The sequence below is a fragment of the Saccoglossus kowalevskii genome, chromosome 3 (genome assembly GCF_978046115.1).
Source record: "Saccoglossus kowalevskii chromosome 3, keSacKowa6.1, whole genome shotgun sequence".
NCBI lineage: Eukaryota > Metazoa > Hemichordata > Enteropneusta > Harrimaniidae > Saccoglossus > Saccoglossus kowalevskii.
In genome coordinates this window covers 34,309,801-34,332,302 of record NC_140643.1, presented here as the reverse complement: position 1 = coordinate 34,332,302, position 22,502 = coordinate 34,309,801, and the positions used below count along the sequence as shown (strand labels likewise).

General features: G+C 35.2%; 1 protein-coding gene and 1 long non-coding RNA gene across 2 annotated transcripts; both read right to left on the bottom strand.

The window, feature by feature from the left end:
* Window positions 1–897: 897 nt before the first annotated feature.
* Window positions 898–18,369, bottom strand: LOC100377284 (uncharacterized). Its single transcript, XM_085497469.1, has 12 exons — window positions 18,300–18,369; window positions 17,879–18,027; window positions 13,360–13,455; window positions 12,758–12,866; window positions 11,746–12,418; window positions 10,890–11,100; window positions 10,479–10,671; window positions 8,613–8,783; window positions 8,117–8,189; window positions 7,528–7,583; window positions 7,167–7,388; window positions 898–2,597 (listed from the first exon to the last, which is right to left on the bottom strand). Exons 1-12 carry the CDS (start codon window positions 18,367–18,369, stop codon window positions 2,527–2,529), a joined length of 2,094 nt encoding a protein of 697 aa, XP_085353595.1. The 3' UTR covers window positions 898–2,526.
* Window positions 18,370–19,802: 1,433 nt separating this feature from the next.
* LOC146747845 (uncharacterized) lies at window positions 19,803–20,878 on the bottom strand. Its single transcript, XR_014928887.1, has 2 exons — window positions 20,644–20,878; window positions 19,803–20,149 (listed from the first exon to the last, which is right to left on the bottom strand). It is a non-coding gene; the product is annotated as an uncharacterized LOC146747845 (long non-coding RNA).
* Between the last annotated feature and the right edge of the window lie 1,624 nt (window positions 20,879–22,502).

Here is a 22,502-nt window from a genome sequence, read left to right as displayed (position 1 = left end):
CTATATTGCAATCATGTATTTTGATTGGGAAGATCCCCACATCTCTCTTTGTGTATATAATGTCCCCTGTGCTCGTCAGCGCTGCTACCTCAGTGTGCCCGGGGGAAAGATGATTTGATTACCAATGAAACGCTTATCAGGTCACCCGAAGGCGGAAATCAGCGATTGTAGGTCACGTTCTATGCGTATCAAGCGCGGTATGTTTGTATGTGTAATCAATGTAATGGATAGCTTTCCTCCGTATGTCTGGATGGTATCAATTACCGAAAATATAATTCCACCAAGAAACATTAGTGATTACAAATGCAATTAAATTCAACTAAGTCCGATGAATAAAAGAAATCTTAAAGGATAATCCAATATTTAAAACGTTGGGTTGAGTTCGGGCGGTGTATGTTTTGAATAAAAAGCCAATCACACGAAAAAAGCCCCTCATCAGTAGCACAACTTCTAGAAACTTCCAGCTCGTACGCTTTGAAAATAAATGAATCTCTCATTCACCATCACATTCAGATTAGTAAGATGAATGGTACTTTTATTATTTTACTGATATTTTGCACAGAGAACATGATGTCATATTTAGCGTAAACTATTTACATGTTTACATTCATGGTCAAGGATATTCACAGCATACATTGTAGATATCATGAAAACTGTATAGCTAGTTTACAATAATCGTTACATCACAATGTACAATGCATATACTGCTGGGTTAATTCAGGTGAGTGAAATGCTTCTTTATACATGGGGTATAGTTCTAAATAGTGAATTCAATGTATTGATTTTACTAGACAATATATATAGCAATGCTTCGGGCGAAGAGACCGCGTACTGTGACGACGATGAGTCGTATGTCTTGTTAAAATGTCATGTACGTATGTAGATACATTACACGTGTTATAAATAGAAGATAGACAAGTCAGCTTTATTTGGAATTAAATAAACATTACCAGGTGTGTGGAATGTGGCATCAGTGTTTTTTTAATATATACATTATATAACATTCGGTAGAAATCGTAATGTGTTTCTTGTCAGTAACCCTGTTTGTCCAACCAACCAACATCTCGAGGTAATGTTACCAATTATAATACCAATCACCTCAACTGACACTGTTGACTGTTAACAGAATTTTGGGCTGGGTGTGATATAGTACTTAATATATTAGATTTTGTTTCACAAATGTTTTACATCATAGCTGAAATATTTCGTTATTTGACCGTTGTTAATTCTGCTCAGAATATTATTAAGTTCGGTGGTTATAAATTAAAGAACGCCATCCATGGGAGAACCACGATGTTCTGCCTTTTTCGCGTTTTTTTCGATCCGCCACATAGAGGGCGTGCGATCGTTTATACGTACGCCAATTATATATTATTATTTGACAGGGTGCACCGATTCTTTACCCACAATTCATACTAGTTTGTAATATAGCAAGGATATAATAATACAGTGATTTTTACTATTAATGTATGTTACATATCAGTGATATAAATAGTCAAAATGGTTACGTTTACTAAATATACATATACATTTTAAATTATCATAGCTTTGTGTCTGTACAGGTAGAATAAATAAATATATATATATAAATATAAATGAGATGCTTCTAACTTATTGCTGATAAGTTTGCATTTCAGTGCGCATGTCTTTTACACGGAGTATCAAGTCATTCCATCGTTTGTAAAACATATTCTGAATACTTTGATCACGTGGTAAAGATGTGCATAATTGTGGGTAATACTGAATAGTACCTATATAATGCACAGTTTGTTCACTTTGACTTTGATGTGTCACTCTAAACGACTGTTAGTAAAAACAAATTCTCTTTTTCATCATGTTATGCACATTAGTTCTAACTTTCCACCAATAGCAGAACCTGTTATACGCTAATTTGTTATTTAGCTTAGGGACATTTCTGTAGGTTAAATGGTATTTTTATCGAGACAATTTCAGTATGATGTCAGAGATTATTCGAGGAGCAGCACAGTAGATAACAATAAATAGCTTGGACCAGTGTCCACAATATGATATGATGGGATATTCTATTTGTATGAAATGCTAATACCAAAATCAGACATACTTTGGCATACATATTGGATCCAAAACATATTTTAGTTATTTTCACAAACTTCTCTCCAGCATGATATAATTGCTTTTCACGCATTCATAGTAATTCATAATCTTCCTCCGTGTAACATTACGTATCACAATATATTAGATTGGAACAAATATTGAAAAAAAACTGAGTCCAAGTTTAATCAAAGCATGATATTCAAAATAGTAGACGCTATGCATTGGTGTCTACATAATTCCCTCGCTGAATTGCGTGGTCGTCCAATATAATTGTATGATGTTTCAATCGTTTGAAAGTCGTAAGCTTGCTATATACTTAGAAAACAGTAGATTTGAACAATACCAGTGTTGTATACTGGAAAGTTATACTACTCTATATATTTGGACATTTTAAGGTTATGGTCGTCTTCGACATAGCATAGCCGCACCGCACTGTGTACTACCATTTTACTTCTAACACATCGCACAGGAGTAAATTAGCCTAGACAAACTGTTGTATGTTACACTCAAATACGATCCATCCACTGTATAAAAAAAAGAGAGAAATTGATTGTAATGTATGACATAATTTGAATATTCACAAGCAAAAGGTAATTGATATCCATGATCATGCAGCGTTTGTGTTGGGCATAAACACTATATGGATGAATCATGAACGAAAACATATATTGTGTTAATATCGTTTTTGCACCTTGATTTATAATAACGAAATAACTATCCAAATTAGTCACGTATCCAAACCAGTCACGCGCAAATGTGAAATAAGCCGCTTTCTTAGACCGGTGCCGTGCAGCACAAAGTTTAAGACAATGTCAAAACCAAAGTGATATGATGTTTGCTTCATTTTCGTCGCTACTGATGCGGCAATCACTGTGACGAGAATGAGTCTGCCAATATTTGCATATGAATAGAAAGTAGTCCCGAATTAACAAATCATCGCTCGTGAAAATAACTTCCACGCTCACGAATGTCAGGGAGGTCATACGTTCGTTTTCGGCTTCACGCTCGCGTGCACATTTCTCGTTTCCTTGGTTTCCGCCATAAAGGAAAAATATTTAGCGAACTATAATATAGACGGGGTATGACACAGTGTGTTTCATTTTCGGACACACCGCGTACCAGAGATCTCGTTCAAGAACATTATTTATAGTGTTCGTAATTGACAGTCGAGTGCCAAATAACCACATCATCATTATTTTAGTGTAAACTAAAACGTAATTTTTATGTGATGGTTTTGAAAAATCTTTACGAATACAGAAATAAACCAAATTTTTCATGAATATATCGGAAAATGTTGCTTGATCGAGCCTATGTTTTGAGTTATCGCATCCTGATGTTGGCTGCATAAATATTGTTCAAAATCAGAGTCACCCGGGAAAATGGTTGTTAACAACGCATCAGTAGCTGCAGTAGGGTATATCGTTGTTTTAGTACCGGTAAGATTCTTTCGCCCGTCATCGAAATAGATTTAAGTATGCACAGAACGGCAGCAAAGCATCTAGTGACAGCGATGCATCATGAGTGACCGCACAACAACGATTATTAAAGTTTCTGCATTTCACAGCAAACGTTCGATATTGAGCCCAGATTAGTGAATTATGTTTTTTTAATGATTGAACATGGTGTGTACCTTCTTCAATAAAAAGCAGACATGCATAATAATGCGAAGAAGAGCATGGTACTCGTAAGCAATTATACGAGCATTGGATGAAAAATTGCAGGTCACGTGTTCAATATGGCGATCACGTATTGGTCAGCTTTGGATGTACCATACCCATTGACGCTGCAGGTCGGCGTCTTCTACGCGTGATGTTATTGCGCCCAAGGACGTTCTATTTCCGAACTATTTGAAACCGGAAATTACGCGGGTAACTTTTGAACTTCAAACACAAATTTGATTATCGTTATTATGTCATACATAATTCAATCGTTGAAACAACGATAATAACACATAATAACGATAAACAAATTTGTGTTTGAAGTTCGGTTTCAAGTGGTTCGAAAATAGAACGTCCTTGAACGCAATAGAACACGCGTAGGACGCCTTCCGAACCACAGGCGCTCGGAACGTTTCTTGGCTAATATATAAAAAATGACCTAAAGTGGGATCGGCATAGTTAGTCAGTCGCCGGTAAATTCCCCTACTACTCATATAATAACACAAGGTAGGAAAGCGTTGACACCATGACATCGAAACTTCCCGAAAATAACACGATTTTTCAAATGATATTTCGATCCGCTTCACACAACTCAAGTATGATATCGGTAGAAAATATCGATCGACTTATATTACCTTTATTCGAACTAAAACGGGTTAAATCCTGTGAAAATCGAAACACCAGAGCAATATGAATCAACCCGTCTACGCGGATATTTTGAAGCAGAGGCTCGTGCATGCGCAGCTCCAAACATGCGCAGTTCCAGACAGACGCATGCTCGGGCCTCTGCTTCAATCTTGGGGCCAGTTGGTCCTTACAGTATTTCTAAGTTTCATTTATATTTATTTATTAAACAGGCCCTCGAAACGATTTAATATATCCGTAAAATACGTGCCGGCTAACGATTGACATCTAAACGTTTGAATTTTCGAACAATCTCCCGGAACACCTTGCGCGATATGCGTCAGATCGGTGTTGAAAGAACGCCGACCTGCAGCGTCAATGGTGTCATACTATTACACAAGTGTGGCGATTGTTATTGTGCACACCTAAACCTAAACAGTCGCCGCATATGCGTATTGAAAAATGACATCGTTTCCGCGTCCTCAAAAAAAAATACTCTGCTATATTCTACAAGAATTATAACAAAGTTTTATGAACCGAAAATTACATGTAATAAATGCGAACGGCTGTTGATGCATGAACTCGTGCAGTGACGTCATACGTATAGTAGATCATGGCGTTGAGATTCGATAAATCACAAATCAGCATCGCTACATATCAGTTGCACAGAACTTTGAAACTAAAACACGCATTTACCGGTATTTCCCGTTATAATACAAGTTGTGAACTTTGTGAAACAGTGTGTACTTTTGAATAAATGTTACGCAAGGTTTTACCGAAGACTATGCGTACAATATTTCATGTATTGAATCGGTTACTGTTTGTCAAATTGAGTCATATGTGAGCGATTACGTAATTGCCTACTTTTGTCATTCTCGCCAGCCAGAGTATGTTTTTGCCGTGGACCAAACAAGGCAGACGTTGCTGTTAGGATCCGTCACAAGAGGGCGTGGTGTACGACGATGGCTTTGGTGAGTATCAATTCTTTCATTGTTTGATATCTGCCATAAATCGGTTGCTCTAATTTATGCGTTAAATGGAGGGGGGTTTGACTGAGCTAATCCAATACTTTTGAATTTGAATGAATCAGTTTAGATTATAAATATTTAAGGTAGAGATGCAGGTTCGTGGGCACTTGGGAGTGAATTTTTTTTTTTTTGCTTTTTATTATCCAAACAGTCTTGGCTATAGACTGTTAAAATTTTGTATAATTGTGAATAGTGGAACATACTAAAAAAAAAACGATTTTAAAATATAGATAACAGGTGCAATCATTCTCTCTTTTGAATGCTTAGCAAGATTTAGCAAGGCTGTACATAAATAATAAAAAAGAAACATGGTGAAAAAAAGAAATGACGGGATCTCAATATTATGCACTATATTTAACTTTTAATAAAACGATAATACATTTAAATTTGGAACTGTTACAGCCATTTTAATTATGAGCATTAGCAAACTTCTTACTGCGTCAATTGTTATGCAAATTAGCAATTATCTCAGTTTCTTTTTAGTGTACATCCCAGAACTTTAAAAACAAATAGCTCCCAGAAGCTTTGACCTTTTGTTTTGAAATTTTCACAAATGATTGACAATGTGTTTATCTTCAAAACGCTGTCGGGATATTGTTCTTGGTTGAATAGTGTTACAACAATCGTACATACAACTAGCCTGGGTGTTAGTTTATGCATAAACATGAAGTAGTGAAATTTGGGCTGCTGCCCTACAAAATTGGCAACTGGTAGACAGTTTCCAAGACGGCACTTTATTCATAGTAAACAGATGTACCTATACACCAATTTTGACAGGAAACAGAAGCATCGTTTAGGAGCTATTTTTTTACATCACTTTTGACCAAAAAAGCACATTTTTGTGCATATTTCAAACTAAAGTGTCCATAAAAAAAATACTAACAAAATTTTAAAATTCATACAATGAGCTTTCCGAAAATATATAGCTTTGTGGACAAGGGAGGTCATCTTGGTGTCCTAATTAACAAATTAAAATACCTGTCAGGTAAACTGCATCTCTACCTTAAGTATAAACATAATTTCTTGATTCCAGGGTATCAAACATTTGCAAGTAATTTGTTTACAAACAAATCTGGCTTTTATTTAATGGAACTAGATATGCTCGGACTGAGTGAAGAATACATGGGCTATAATATTGTTCTTACTATAAATCAAGTCGGATTAACCCAGGTTAGTTCCGCCATTCTACTCTCCTAGTTTTGAACATGTATTTACAATGAATGACAACTTGATACAGTTTAGCAACTAGTGCCTGACATGTCGTTACCGGTAAATTGTTTCAGTTATGCACAGCCACAGTGTTTTGATGACGGTCTAAGAAGATTAATAATACGAAGGACTGTAATTTCACATTTGGCACGGTGGAATTTGCCGATAGCACAAACTTATTTATAGAGAATATCAAATGAGTGTCCCATAATATCTGATTTAATAAACGAGTGCATCACATGTAATCACACAAGACGACCCAGGTGAAACAGTTTATTCTAAAATGGCTTTTCGCGTCAGGGTGTGCAAAATATTTTGGAATCAGTTACGCCATGATTTACTAAGTGAATTAATAAAATTATATATCTTGTCAAATGTTTTAGGCAAAGCCTTCGTACCTTAATATTTCTATTTTATTGAAATCAAAAGTTTCGAATTGCTAAATTGGTATATTCTCATGTAAAACTATTTTCACTCCTTCAGGGGGTTGTGCTGTTATACTTACATGGTGGAACTATGTGTGCCGTTATACTTATCACAGTCCATACATAATATTATAGTTATTGTTACGTACCTGTGTAGCCACCATCGGACATTGACGCCCCGGTGGCTGCTCTCTGGTAAGATTTAAAAAGAGAGTCACTTTTGACGTTATCATACTCTTGCGAAGGGATAGATACCCATATGGACGAGTCGTACTCGCGTACCACATAGGTTTTAGTGTTTTGGTTTATTCCGTACACAGCGTTAGTTCCTTGATGAAAACCCAGTGTGTTCACATTGCTTTTCCTCAGTCCTGCAATTATACCAGAAGCCTTGCCAGATTAAAAATGATAGAGTGTACACAAATCGTAGCGGGTATAAAACCATCTTCTATGTACTTCCAGTCCGCAGACTATTTTCACGTGAGTAGTCATAACAAGTGGGTTACTTACCGTACCAATTATCACTCATATCCCCGACTGCACAAATTTCTTGTTGATTTTGTAGTCTGGAATGAAGTCAAAATACATCACCATTATAATACTATTGAGATCATGAATGCTGCCACCAACGGTGTACCAGTGATACCGTCGCATGTAATACATAACAGTTTATGTTCATAAACTTCATTCCTATTATTCATTACTGTATTAAACCCCGTAGAACGTGCTAGTATTCATGTGACCTTTAACCCCTTTATCTGCTTAACCCGACGGCCATCATCTTAATGGAGAGTGCTGATATTTTTCAAAAAGCATCGCTAAGGGGGCATACAATATAAACTGAATGCAAACATCAATGCAGTACGTCGAGAAATAAAACACGGCTTGAATACCCTGTATAGTTTAAAGCGGAAGGGTCGTCCCCTGCGCACGCGTGGAAATTGAGTCCCAAGCGACGATAACAACACACGATAAAAACGCAAAGGCTCATGGGTAGACGCTTGTTTGTAAGCAATGATACGCTATGGCCATCTGACGCATGCGCAGGTGACGACTCCCCCGCTTTAATCAATGATATAATAATAAACAGAAAACTTACTTTGAGTCACTGGAGTCACAGGCATACAATGATGTCCCACTTCCATGTAGAAGGAAACCAACATCATAGAAATCTAATTAAAAATCAGGCGTAATATTTAACGATTATAACGATTCAACTGCGATATAAAAACAATATACCAGAAATGCATTGTCTGAAATCCAAATTGTGCCAAGCGAGTAAATATAAGAAAACACATATAACGAGTTTATATAATACAGTATCGATTAAAACGACAAAACGAAAGAAGCAGGTCTTTTACATGTGAATATTGGAGTAGCTAGCATGCTTTCACTCACGTTTCATATATTATTCAATCAATAGTACATTTATTTTCTTCTTTTATGTAATGTGTCAGTACCGTCAGTTAACTCAATATTCATTTAGTTTTAATGGCATTCGGTTCTCACCAGAATCGACGGGTAATAAAAAGTGAGACTGTTGACACCTAAAATGATTTAAATTCAATAATAACTGATTTTCATTTGCGTCTCACCTGACAGCGGGCATTTATTTACTATATCGAACGTTTCGACACATTTCTCGTGATAGTCGTTGTCGCACCTAGACGCTCCAGACACACAACATGCACATTGATTAGTTCCATCAAAGGGACAGGTACAGGTGTTACCTTGTATGAGACTAGGAACAGTTGCGCCGCTGTTACCTGATATAATTCAAATAATAATAATAATAAATATATTCATTATTCAGTTTTTTGTAATAACGAGCTCAGCACAGGGACTCTTTTACATAAAACTGTGCATATAAATCGTTACCATACTTAACATTGTGAATACATGGTGCATTGTGCACTGTCCCCACGGCAAGTTTTATACGAGTGTAATAATATATACATATATGTAACAAAGCGTTACTTGATTTAATATTCAACTTGGTATGCTAATTTGAAATATTAGATTGTATTAATAACGTTAATTAATTATAACAACAATCATACAAATCAATTGCACACGAATGAATTAAATCACGATATAATCCCCAAATTGATTACACCTATACCGTTTTGTCATTCATAGCGGATTCTACTTCACAAATGTTATAGAAAGAATAAACCTTCATAAATTACGTATGTACTTTTGCATGCGATCGCTCCAGGTGAAATTGCACACGACGTCCATTAGGAAGTAGCGGTAATTGTTGTTTTGCACTTACTGATAAAGTTATGAGACATTAAAAAGTTACGATTCGAGTTTTATTATGCTATTCGTATTGAACGACGACGACATAATTATTTGTGTCAAAAATATGTAAAAATGATGTAAAACGATTCCAAAATACGAAACAGTAAATAGAATTAAATCACTTCCACAAAAAGTATAAGAGCATACTTTTCAAACAATTGCACACAAGCGATGTATTGTCGTTGATGGTCTCATTTCAGATCACACACTATGAAATACACCCATTTCAAAGAGTTATTTCTTCATAGATACTAGAATTGAAGGACGTAGATGATTAAATACCAATAACGTTTTATTTACCAACGGACATTGTTCCAATAGTCAATAGTGTAATAAACTGACTTCACAATTTCGTTGGAAGCGAAAGCGTTTTTTGTCGACCCAAAATGATATGATGTAGTAAAAACCATCAGTTAAATGACGATGTTCGAACATGGATATATTTCTGAACTGTAGTTGTTTTTGAGAGAAAAATTAAAGGGTGGTGGTCGTCGGGCAATGTGTACATCGCTGTGGTCGCATATCGAACACGACGCGGCGTGACGACCACCGTCCTTTAAAGCAATGTCACTATGGGTCAGGATACATATTTTCCCAAACATTGAAATAATCCACTCCATTACAGTGAATAGCAGCCAGTGTGGATTTGTTACAAATTCTGCTCAAGTTATTGCATTGTTATGGCATATGATTCTTTGGAGTAAACAATTGGTTTATAAACAATTGATATGTATTTTGCTGGTTTATATACAGCATTCTTCAACGATGAATTGCTTAGTTGTATTATTGAGCTGTACGCGTTCAGTTTCAAGGTGATTCGAACCGAATTGAAGAATATATGTTATTACACGTAACATCACACGAATCAATTAGTCTTTGACAACAATTGCATTTCATGTTTACTGTATATTGGTGTTTAGGGACGTGAAGCAATTTTATACACCTTGATTGATAACATGGGCGGAAAAAGTTTGTTAGTGATATTAATTCTAAACATTTAGTTTTCATTGATATTATATATTTCAATAATGTTCAGTGGGAAGTTCTCCCATAATGCAATATACTTATGCTAAATAGTACGTAATTGAATTACTAATACATTTGAGTGCACAGGCTTGAAAGAATATTTATTCGGCTCATGACCAATTCGTTGTTACCTGTGATTGTCTTCGTATATATCAGATCTATTCCTTCGAGATTCGTTGTTTTTAGGTTACCATCCCTTGTACTGTAAAGCACTTCAATCAAACCAACAAATGTCGAACCGCTTAATCCCGCTGCCATCCCACTTGGGTCAATTGTGACATTGAATTCGATGTGAGGCTCGTAGCCGAAGCTAATGTCACCAAGCTAGAAAAAAAATAGACACTATTGTAACCTTCATTGTAAGAAATTTGTCTTTACACATCGAATATTCATAAACAATGCATTAATCAAGACAATGTGGAAGTTATGTACTGCAAGTTATGTGATGTGATAGTAATTATTGAGTGTTAATAGAAATAATTATACTCTATCAGGTGTTATAGACTAGCATATTCAGTTAGTTGTGTCATGAGTTCACCGACCTGTAATTGTACAAGTGTATCTTGGATATATACCGCAGTTGGTTCACTGTCAAGATTGTTCCACTGTACAACGCCGTCAAATGTAACATAGGGAGGTAGTATGATAACGACTTTCACATCGACAGCAAGTCCTCGTGACGGAAGCCCACCACACGTGTCTACGTCTCTTTGGCCACAGTGCCATATGTCAACGGAAATAGTCACACTATCACTGAAAATTATATGCATATTGTTAATTGTATTTTCTCGCCATACGATTATTTTGTAACGAGCATTGTTACGAATTGTATAAATTGATTCTGGATTGGTTTACGTCATTAAGTGTTGTGGTTATTTTCGATGTATCGGATTTGAATAATCATTGAATATAATAATGTAATTATAAACTCTTTTTCAGTCATGATGTCGACGAAAATACACCACAATAATGTACAGCTGAAATGTATGCACCACAATTAACACGTGACTATTTTAGTGTATCAATTTAAATCTACACTAATCACGTTTCCGTCTCGCATAACAACTCTTAATTCCCACGTCTTAAATTGGTGTATACTCCGTTCCATGAATAGTTCGATAATTTGTCCCGTAAACTATTTGTCCCGGAAGATACTCGAGCTGCATTCAAATCCACAGATTGAATAAAATAAATTAAGTAACGCCCATTACCCATGAGTCTTTATGGTCTCCTCTAATCATTATCCGATTTATTCGTCATATATCGTATAAGGCGCTATGAAAAATTACGAACTATACTTTATTCTAAATATTTTATTTAAAATACATTCATGCCTTCGTGAAACTAGATGTAATTCTTGGTATTGTTTATCATGTGTACGCATATTATGCCACTAACCCTTGATGTACCTCCTCCCCGTTTATATGGCTTCCCAATTGCGTATTCGTATTCAGATAGGGCACTCTCTCTGTTTCGTCAACCAATGCTGTTACAGCCATCTGACCAACCCATATATGTGAGCCGTTACGACCGTACATTACACCAGCCATGATCCACTCTTCCGTTTGGTTGGAAATGTTTTCGTTGTCCTCTAGACGGACATTGAAATCTATCGTCATCGCATTGGCCATATTGGTAATGTCCCCAGTTGTCACAGGCAGTGGACTGAATTCAGCGTTACCAAAGTTATACTCCAAATTCCCTTCCGTTGAGCTGCGTTCATTCAGTGTGACGCACCCACTGCATGGCAAGTTAGCGCCGAACGACGACATTGATAAATCGTCTGTTAGAGTCATCATAGCTCCACTTCCGTACGGCAACTCTACTTCAATTATCTGATCCATTATACTACGCGGTAATGCAATCACTATGGTAGCATCGATGCTGTCACCAATGTTCATAAGTACGCCCGTGGCAGCATCAAATGCAATAGACGAAAGGTCAAAATATGGGTTTTCTACATAGCTCTCATCTGATTTAAATACAGAAGAGACAGTCGTGCCGCCAGAAGCTTGATCGTCGTATGATAATGTGAGAAATGAAGATATTGTGTCTGAAGGCATGATGGAATCTGCAAGAAAACTCGCACAATTCAAATATATATATATATATATATATATATCGACACTTTATGTTTGGAAAAGTGAGACAGGGGACATTTCCATGGAAACTACTGATTACATGTACATATCATGTATGCCTATCTAACTTTCCAATTGAACACATAAATATCAAACATTAATTTCATTCCATTTCATTATTAATCAGTTTTACGATTTCTCGTCAATAGAACCTTTGAGTGTGAACTTGATTGATAGTGTTATACATTTGGCTGCCAACGCATTAAATAACATTAATTCATGCAGCGCCTTAGTGTTCCTGAATATAGCTGTAAATAGTAATTGTCTACCTGGTACATTCATGGTGAAAGTGCCTTGTACAAATCTAGAGGCGGCGGTGTCGGCAGGCACAATCAGTAACAACCAAAGGTTTTCAGAGTCAACCCCTTCGTCAAAATCCTATAAAACGGAAATGGAATGATGGAATTTGTAACTATATAAAGCAATTAAATCTGATGTGAAATTCCCATTAGTAAAGCTTTAAAAACAGTCTCTAGTTTGTTTCTTTATTGAACAGTATTGATGGTAAATTGAAGGCGTTAAAAGCATGTGATTTACGGCTAAAGAAGACAGAAAGCTCTATATAGCTCAATTCGTCATTGTTTGGAGGTGCAATTGAATATATTACATTCAAGCGAGAGCAAGCCATTGACAGCTATACGTAGCAGATACATAAGTGGCATAAATTATCTAAATATAGACTTGATAGCAGCATGGGTTACGAGTTGAATTTATCAATAAAACTCTTCTTTTGAAACGACCAATACTAAAAAGAGTAATTACACTTAACACATACTATAACTATGTTGATATTTGCATATACGTCAAAAATAAGGCATTTGGTATTCAAATACATATGTGTGTAACAAAACGTCCCTCTACGTATACTAACCGTGGGGGTAAATGTCAGTCTATCCTCTACGGTCTGAGTAGTATTTACTTTGTTGTATTGCCAAGCGAACTGGTTTTCTATCGGATCACTGGGAAACTGTGAAAAAAAAACATAAATATTGTTTAATATCTGTAGTATGAATTATCGTTCTATATGAGTTATCCCATATATTACAGCAGTTCGGAGTATGGAGAAGTGTAATAGATTGTTGTATCTCCATACTATGTAATAATAATTCCGCCCATCTGATTGGTTCGTACAAACAGATTGACCTTTTGACACCACGACTGGTGGTTTTACACACTATTCCCTAAATTATTGTATGATTGTGAATATTTTTAGTAGCTTCAGATGTCAGCTAAAACTCGTGTGCGATTATAAAGCCGCATACAAGTGAGACTTCATTTCAATTGTGTTATAATCACAACTAGATTTCTTCCACCCATATCTAGTGACCATGGTTTAAATAAAATTCATAAATATGTCACCAATGCATTTACCAAAACCGCAAATATAGTGAAAAATTCAATAAAATATTTCGTAATCGCATTTAAAACGGTTAGGGTAATAGGCGTTCATCCACGCGACCGGTTATACAAATGAGCCCAAACGGTCTATGATGTTTTGAATACGCGTTCACAAACTACGATCTCTGCGTTAGTTGTTAGTCTTTAGAAACTGTAAAATTGATACATGGAATAAACAGAATATCGTGGGGGTAATTTGTATTTGCTCTTCGATGAAGGCTCGAAACCAATTAAAAATACTACACTCGTTTACTAAATCTGATATTCAAGTTGTAGAATCTCTCTATTCTGGATGCATTAGTATTATTTACGTGTATTAACGCGTATGTGGAAGAGGAACAATGTTTTGTTTGACATAATATAATGTCAAATCAACAACAATATGACATCATAGGCCATTCAGTAAAATCTTATCGATTGGTGATAATTGTATGATGATGCAAGGCGAACAGGAAATCATTGCATGTTTCTACAGAATGTACTCGTAACGAATGTTGATAAAATACATCTTTGTCATTCGCTCCATGTAACCATGTCAACCAGCTTTAAAAACCAATGTAATGTATCGATCCACCGTGTTGCATTCATATCATGAGAGGCGGATATTATTTACCTAACATCCTTTGGTTTCTGTGAGATCGCCTTCTAATGCAAAGAAGTGTTCGCAATAAACTCAAACTGGTTTGTATCGATTGACATAGAAATGTGAGTGTAATGTTGATGAAACACTATTATAAGCTCTATTCGTGTGCAGGAGACGAGATTCGATAGTATATTAATGGCATATATATATAATATGTTCAAATAATGTATCCTTCATTTATGGAAAGTAGACTACAGAATAATTCTGTCGCGATGCACCTGTTAATATATGCTCGATACATTGTTGAGAGCATTATGTTAAATTGACATGCTCTGCATGATACTTGGCAGGTATTTTACCACATACATAACATGATATAGAATTTTTGACGATGCCACTGATTTTTCTTTCAAACAATATTCGTGCGCCAATGGCACCCGATTATATATTTTAACTTGATTAGTCTGAATCCAACCATCCGATTGGCTTTTGCAAGCACGTTATAATGAAGTAGGCCTTTGGCATGTGGTAGCGAATATAAGACCTCTTTGGGAAAATTAGCATGTTTGGGGCAAATAATAACTTCGCTCCCGCTCGGCTATTATCTCCCGTCAAATATGCTATTTTTTCCAGTAAGGTGTTATATTAGCTACCAAATATCCACAGTATACCATTTATACCTTCAGAATAAGAGTAAGAGTAAACACATACATTATAAATTAGAAAAGGAAATCCGGGGAATAAATGTGTAATATAAATGAATCTTTTTGACGGCTTGATACATTGTAACACTTAAACACTTGAGTGCAATTGAGGAATAAATTACGCTCGTGTGAGCAATCACAATATAAATATAAATAAATCAGTGTGCAACACATGGCGTGACACGAATTAATAAAGGCACATGTTGTAGACTCAAAATAACAAGCCCTTTTCAAATTAAAACTAGTTTCTATTGGTCGTGCTCGTTGGTTGGTTGGTTGAATTCAACTGCCATTGTAATTTATAACTATGCATAAAGATGAACTATGTTGTTACATATGTAATGCAGGTTGCTTTATTGCCCCCCCCCGGAAATATAATCATCACTTTCACTACCAGTATAGAAATTAGCAAAACAAATATAATCTCGTTTTTTTATTTGTGTGATAACCGTCATATCATGCAACATTTGAGAGTGATTTACGATAGAATAGTACTCGTATAGTAGCATTCTCAAAGTTTTCAATAGATTATACGATTATATTGTTGTGTATTTAAAGTTAAAGACCAGAATTATATAGAACTATGTTGTTTGTTATAAAATTGTCAGCAGTTGGCCATCTTTAGTCAGATGGCAAAATTAGTGTATATGCGTATGTATGCTATATAATCTATGTGTAAATTTTGAAATGAATTGTTCAAGGCATGTATTTCTGAAATAGAATTTGGCAAGAACAAAATTGCCACCAGTGGTCCATCTTGAGTTGAATTCACAAATTAAGAGATCGTGCATCAACTACCCGTATTGAATAATACGTCAAGTTTGAAGATAATCGGACAACAAGTGCTGGGGTTCTGGTTCCGTCAAACTTGCAGCCAATCGGTAATCAGATGTGGTACTGTGAATAAGCCAAGATACAGCTCCGGGTGAACAAAACATAACAAAATGACACACGGGTACTAAACCATAAAAAAATTTAAAACTGGCCCGGTGCTTTGTGTTCCATTGTCTTATGTGCGGAAAACTTGAATGCATGCAATCCAGCAAGTACATTATTATAATATTCATGAAAAAAGAACTGAACAAACAGAGATTGTATAACATACACTTGAGTGAATTCAGTGTTTAATGTTTTCTTTCCATAGATCACGTGTGCCATTTCACTCTCGTAATGTTTGCTCAAATAACGTAGACCCTGATCAAATCTTTTGTTTTTTAGCATTCCTACAGAACTCAGACATTAATAAATAGCTAGGTTGTAGGCATTTTGTTCCTCTTTTTTATAGTGTACGATTTCATGTGAAACAACAACAGAATAAACCGTACACAGTTAGTTAAGTCTAATTATGACAGCGAATTACGTATACGCTCAAATATCTATAGAAAAGAGGACGTATCTGGTCATTAGAGTCCTACCATAGTATTCCATAGTAAGATGATACTATGTTTTCGACTATTACTCGTCGGTGATCATCGAGCTCTGTCCTTGCATCAATAATTGAAGACTTGTTCTCGGGTGCAGGTTTTTTGTTATTATCCTTTCAGCCAAATATTGATTCATTATTGAGTGTTTTTGCTTTGTCTGTACATAATGTTTATTTCCCCTTCTTACTTCAATTCACTTTATTTTTTTGAAATGTACACATAGAATTGAATATACCTTTCAAAATCCTTCCTCTTCTGCAATTAACTAAACAATTATAAAGCTTTACTGAACTCCATTAATTTATTGGGGGAATATAACTCGTTTATTCATTCCCGCAACATGCACTGCGAAATTAGGCCAATAAAGCGATGTTTTTTATGTATATTTTGCCTGAGGCACCATGTCCACTCTCATCAATGACTATATTCTATTCATAAAAAACAAGCGTCAGCCTGGTTTGCGTGAAATGAACAACTGAAATTGTGTAATTAAAATAGTTATGGCGATGGTGTTCTTTATGTGAATGGTAATTGGTTAGAAACAAATTATGTAAATGCCACAATTAATGCGACTTTGTGTGCAGGCACGTATTATGTTGAAAGGAAATGCCTCCCACAAAAAGTGCATCGTGTCAATTTATATTTGAGAACTGCATGGTGAGAGAGAAACACAACAGAATAAAGTTAATGTTGCATACATATATTTCAATACACGACTACGACTACATCCACTGCTGTCTCGTATTGTACAGCTAAAGCTATATACATTGTTGGTTTCACAAGGAAATATTGCACATTATTATATACGTGTGAATATCAACCAGCACAGAAGCAGGATTTGTACTGGGTGGGTGTAGTTACTGGCCACGGTTGATGGCAGCATATACCCTCCCCCTCCCACCAAAAAATAGGAGAATTTAAGTTAGTATATTTTAAGGTCATCTGAAACTGACAACTAGGAGACATGTTCTATTTAACGTTATATAACACGATATTATTTGATATTTCAGTTTAATAGCAATCTTTTGACTGTGTCGCAAATCACACGATTGTCAATTACTGTCAGAGTAAATTTTCATTTGTTCATCAAAACAAAACAATTTTTACGTTAAAGTTACAAAGTTATTTAAATCACAAATTGAATACATGGATAACAAATTAGTCGTAGTATATGGTTTTAGGATCACGCGTGTATGTGTTCGTTTGTGTCAGGAAACGTAATACCCGAGGTTACTACATGTACATCTATATGTCAAAATAATGCCAAAGTGCAGTACGTACTTCCAGTCTCTCCGATCCAAATTCTAATCTCACGTTATAAGCTTGGTCCGCACTTACAGTGACTTCACATTGGAATGAGAACACCAGTTGATCCCCGGCTTGGTATGGAGGGGATGGGGTTTGAATCGCCAAGGACGCAGTCAAAGAAACTGAAACAGAATACAAAGTTTATATTCGTATTGATTTTGACTGTGTTAAAACGAGAACATTACGAGATTCTGACAATTTCACATTTTAATTTAATTAGTATTCCAGTTATAGACATGTTGTATAACGAATGAATATACGTGTGTAACAGAATCAATTTTAAAGGGTCACCTGTGCCTTCACGTAAATATATAGAATGGATATGTACTTAGAATCTTTCCTCGTGAATATAATCTGGAGCAAGCACAATACAATAAAATACAAGAAAACTCACCGCCATCAGAAACCATAAAAAGCGCTGAAGTAAACACTCCTGAAAGTAAAAGTACATCCGTGATCCCCATCGCTGATGAATTTTTTATAAACACAAACTTGTTGCTGTGATCCTCGCAATATATATTCAGCTGCTCAGTGAACCGGAACCGACTGGCTGCTCATGTGCTATAAAATACAGATGTAACAAGTAAGCTGGGAGACTACTCTATAGGATTTTCAACAACTGATGTTCGCGGCGATGTTTATCGATGTGGGCGGTGATGGAATATATTATGGAATCAATGTCACATTTCATATGCGCCGCGACGTCACACGTAAACGTATACATTTTGGTCGTCATGGCAACTTGTTCTTTTCACAATAAGTTGCTTGGCAACCCAACTATACGTGTTTGACATTCGTCGAGAACAAACAATAGAAACGGATAAAGAAATGCAATACTGTAATTTTCAGAGTTTTTTCCTGACAACACGTTTTAAATAAATGACGTACATACACAACATGAAATTGCGTGCATGTATCATGTTTGATTATATAACATGTACATGGGGATGCTCTCACCTAGAATTATCAAATTGGTCGAATAGCATGTAGTGGAACTGACGTGTTGCACATGCATATATGAATTCTATTTATCTTTTATATTTCTGATGAATATTTCATGGTACATACATTCTGCGACATGTGAACATCCACATAAATTATAGTCAAATACGATACTGTTCAAAGCAACAGAAAATGTATATTTCTTTACAATACAGTCATTCTATTCATTTTACTATGCAGCACACGTACATCGCTGTGTGTATGCGTGTCTGATGTAGTTATTGGGTAGCCACACTTCTAATGGGTGTGTTGTTCGTACGATGTGCACTTAGTATTAAATTTAGAGAGATGTTTAACTTTCTTGGTATATCTTCCAACAATAGTTCCAGACAATATATCTTTAAACTCGTGCAGAATCTGGTATTAATTACAGATTTTTTTCTGGTAAGACCGCATGACATTTGGCCATTTGGCTCAAATGTATGCGTCATATTGTGTTTTGGTTCAACCAAAATATTGTAAAAATAAAAAAGAAGAGCATGTCACTGGGCCATCTTAGAACTAGTACAAATTCTTCCGGTTCAATTTCTTTTACCAAAAAACTCCACGTACATAAAGATTTAGTAGTCACAGGGTAGCGTCCATCTAAAAACAGTGTCACGGTGTTTTTCGGAACCTGGAAATATCCGCTGGATCATGTATTGTTAGTAAGATCATTCAATAAAAAGCAACCTCATTCAGTTAAAGCCAATGCTCCTTTTTCATACACTATTTGATACTTTTTGTGTTTCGTCCATATATATATTTATACAATCTGATTAAAATCTGATGTCATGTACGGGCTTTAATTATTTTGACTATAAATTTATTTTAATTTTATTTTTTATTATATTTGTTATTAATGCCCTTTTATTTTATTATTTTACTTTGATTTTGAGATTTTTTTTTTAATTCCGCCCTACCTACATCTGATCCGACGCCTATGTAAGTCCCGTTCAAATCTCGCGCAAGTAACAGCCAATCACAGCCCCCCTTTTATACAGCCTGTCGGTGCTTACTTTTCAGTGTATACGGGCAATCTTTCTGTACATTATATTTTGCCCACTTGAATAAACCATTAATAGAAAATTGCTAGTATATTTTTATTTGCAAACGAAATTCCACAGCATTTTACAATTTTTCTCATTACATTGAATATTTTTTTCACTTCCAACAAATGTGTACATTTCCAGATACATCTTCGCCAGCCAAGGTTCGTTCATTCTGTCATCGCTTCAATTTTACATCACTGAGCATAATTATCTAGAATGGAAGCAAAAAAAAAAGTAAATTGTAATGATTAGAACACTAGTACTGTAAACAGCTATAGTAAACAATGCAAACTGATTTTAAATTGTATAACGGTCACCGGCCCACGGCATCGACCCAGAAAATTGGAGCAAACAAATATTTCCTGATCAATTGCGATGTGTTCCAAATAAAAAATATTTTATTCCAGTCCAAATCAGCTCAATTACTTTAATAAAGAGTTATTGTATAATGTACAAAATGTTGATACTATTTGATGAATATTTACAGCTTCAATACCGTAGACGATTTTGGCCCGATCGTCAACAAAACATCACCTGTCTCCAGGGCAGGCGACTGGAAAAAGACACTGGTGTTCGGTCGAACCGGTGGAAACAAAATCAACACTCCCAGAATAACTATGCGGAATAACGATCTAAAGTCGAACCATTCGAGTCACAATATTAACATAAAAATGACTTTGTTGCATTTGACAATGATAAACTTACCGAAAAGCCGTGTTATTCACGGTCGCTAACGTCGGTATAATTCGCCATTTTATTTGAGTGTGTTTGCCACCCGGTGACGTCATCATGTGCGCTATAGAAGGAGGTATGTGATTCGTTGACTAAAATCGTCGATAGTGGGTCTCGTTGAAATCTCGTTACATAGGCGTCGGATCAGATGTAGGTAGGGCGGAATTAAAAAAAATCACAAAATCAAAATCAAAGTAAAATAATGAGATAAAAGGGCATTAATAACATAAGTAATAAAAAAATAAAATTAAAATAAGTTTATAGCCAAAATAATTAAAGCCCGTACACTACATCAGATTTTAATCAGATTGATATTTATAGTTCTCTGACCATGGTCTCATTTTAAACAATTTATCACAAAACCAGGCATTGCATTTAATATGTTAATGTGAATACTAAGGGTACAACTATAAGTGGAATCGTGCGTATACTAAACTCAATACTATATTTAAAATTAATGGGGTTCATTACAAATAATTAAATATTAACTATGTTATAAACCAAATTCAATGTAGTAATGAGAAACGAGTAAGAATAATTAATTAATTAATAAGTAAGTGATAGTATTTTTGGAGAATATGTAATAGTTACAATTAAGCTTCTATAAAGGTTAAAGTGCATTCGAAATTAGTTTATGTACTAGTTTATGTGTTCACGGCAAGTATATGGAATTTGTGACGACACGTTGAGTAATTCACACTATAATGACTTGTAAATGGAGTAATTATAATTTAAAACAATAAACTAATGTAAATATTGTATAAATTCACATTTGTTTTGTTGCGATGTAAATTACTCCCAGAGCCTTGTGTAATGTAGTGTAGTGCTTACTTTTTTGCCGCGTTCTGTTCTGTTCTGCGTGTAAAATACATTGTTTATTTACATAAAATTTACATGATGTTTCATCAATCAACACAAATATTTTTTATACAAAACGTGTTTGAGAACAAAACAGAGCTTTGGATTTGTTTCCTGTTAAACATGTACGTAAATATCAAACTGTCTTTACGAAACTGGATAATAACTTTGCGTAACACCGGGTCAGATTACAATATTTTAGCTGGCCTAAACCAATCAAATGCACTTGTGTGCCTCAGCTATTGTTGTACTTAAACTTGAACAAAATATCTCAGTATTCCATTTATTGAATTCGGAAAACTTGTGACTTTCTGGGATAGACTGTTTTTTTTGTTTTGTTTTTTTTGGATTGTTGACATCAAAATAATCTAGCTGCAATAAGCGTCATATTGGTTTCAATTAAACATGTAGACAAGCATATCAAACAGAGCCTGTGGCATTTCCTTAATTTACGTAAATTTATTTAGTCGGGCAGCAATCTGTCAATGAATGTCTATATCACCTACGTATGTGTTTATATATCACCATGGTTTCATTTAAATCAATTTATCACAAAACGAGAAACTATATCCAATTTGAAATATACGTGATATCACCGCTATGATAGTCTTAATCTTTTTGTTATGTGATGTGTGGGTTAATGCATTATTGCTGTCAAATACCTCATATAATCTGTAATGTTCAGTGAATATAATATAATATAATTATCACTAAATAAATTGATGTTTTGCTCATATTAATTCTATTGATATTTTGTACACGAGTCGCCGGAGAATGTTTCGCCGATGTCACGTTTTACTATTATCTCAAATCTACATGCCGTAACATAAAACCAGAAACATCGTGGTATTCAATCATCTCTTAAAGTAGGACACACCCTAGTCAGTTTCGAATTATTCTTCAAGGACCAACACTATACAACTATACACTATATCTAGGTTTAGGGTTGGGGGAATATAGATATCAATGTTATT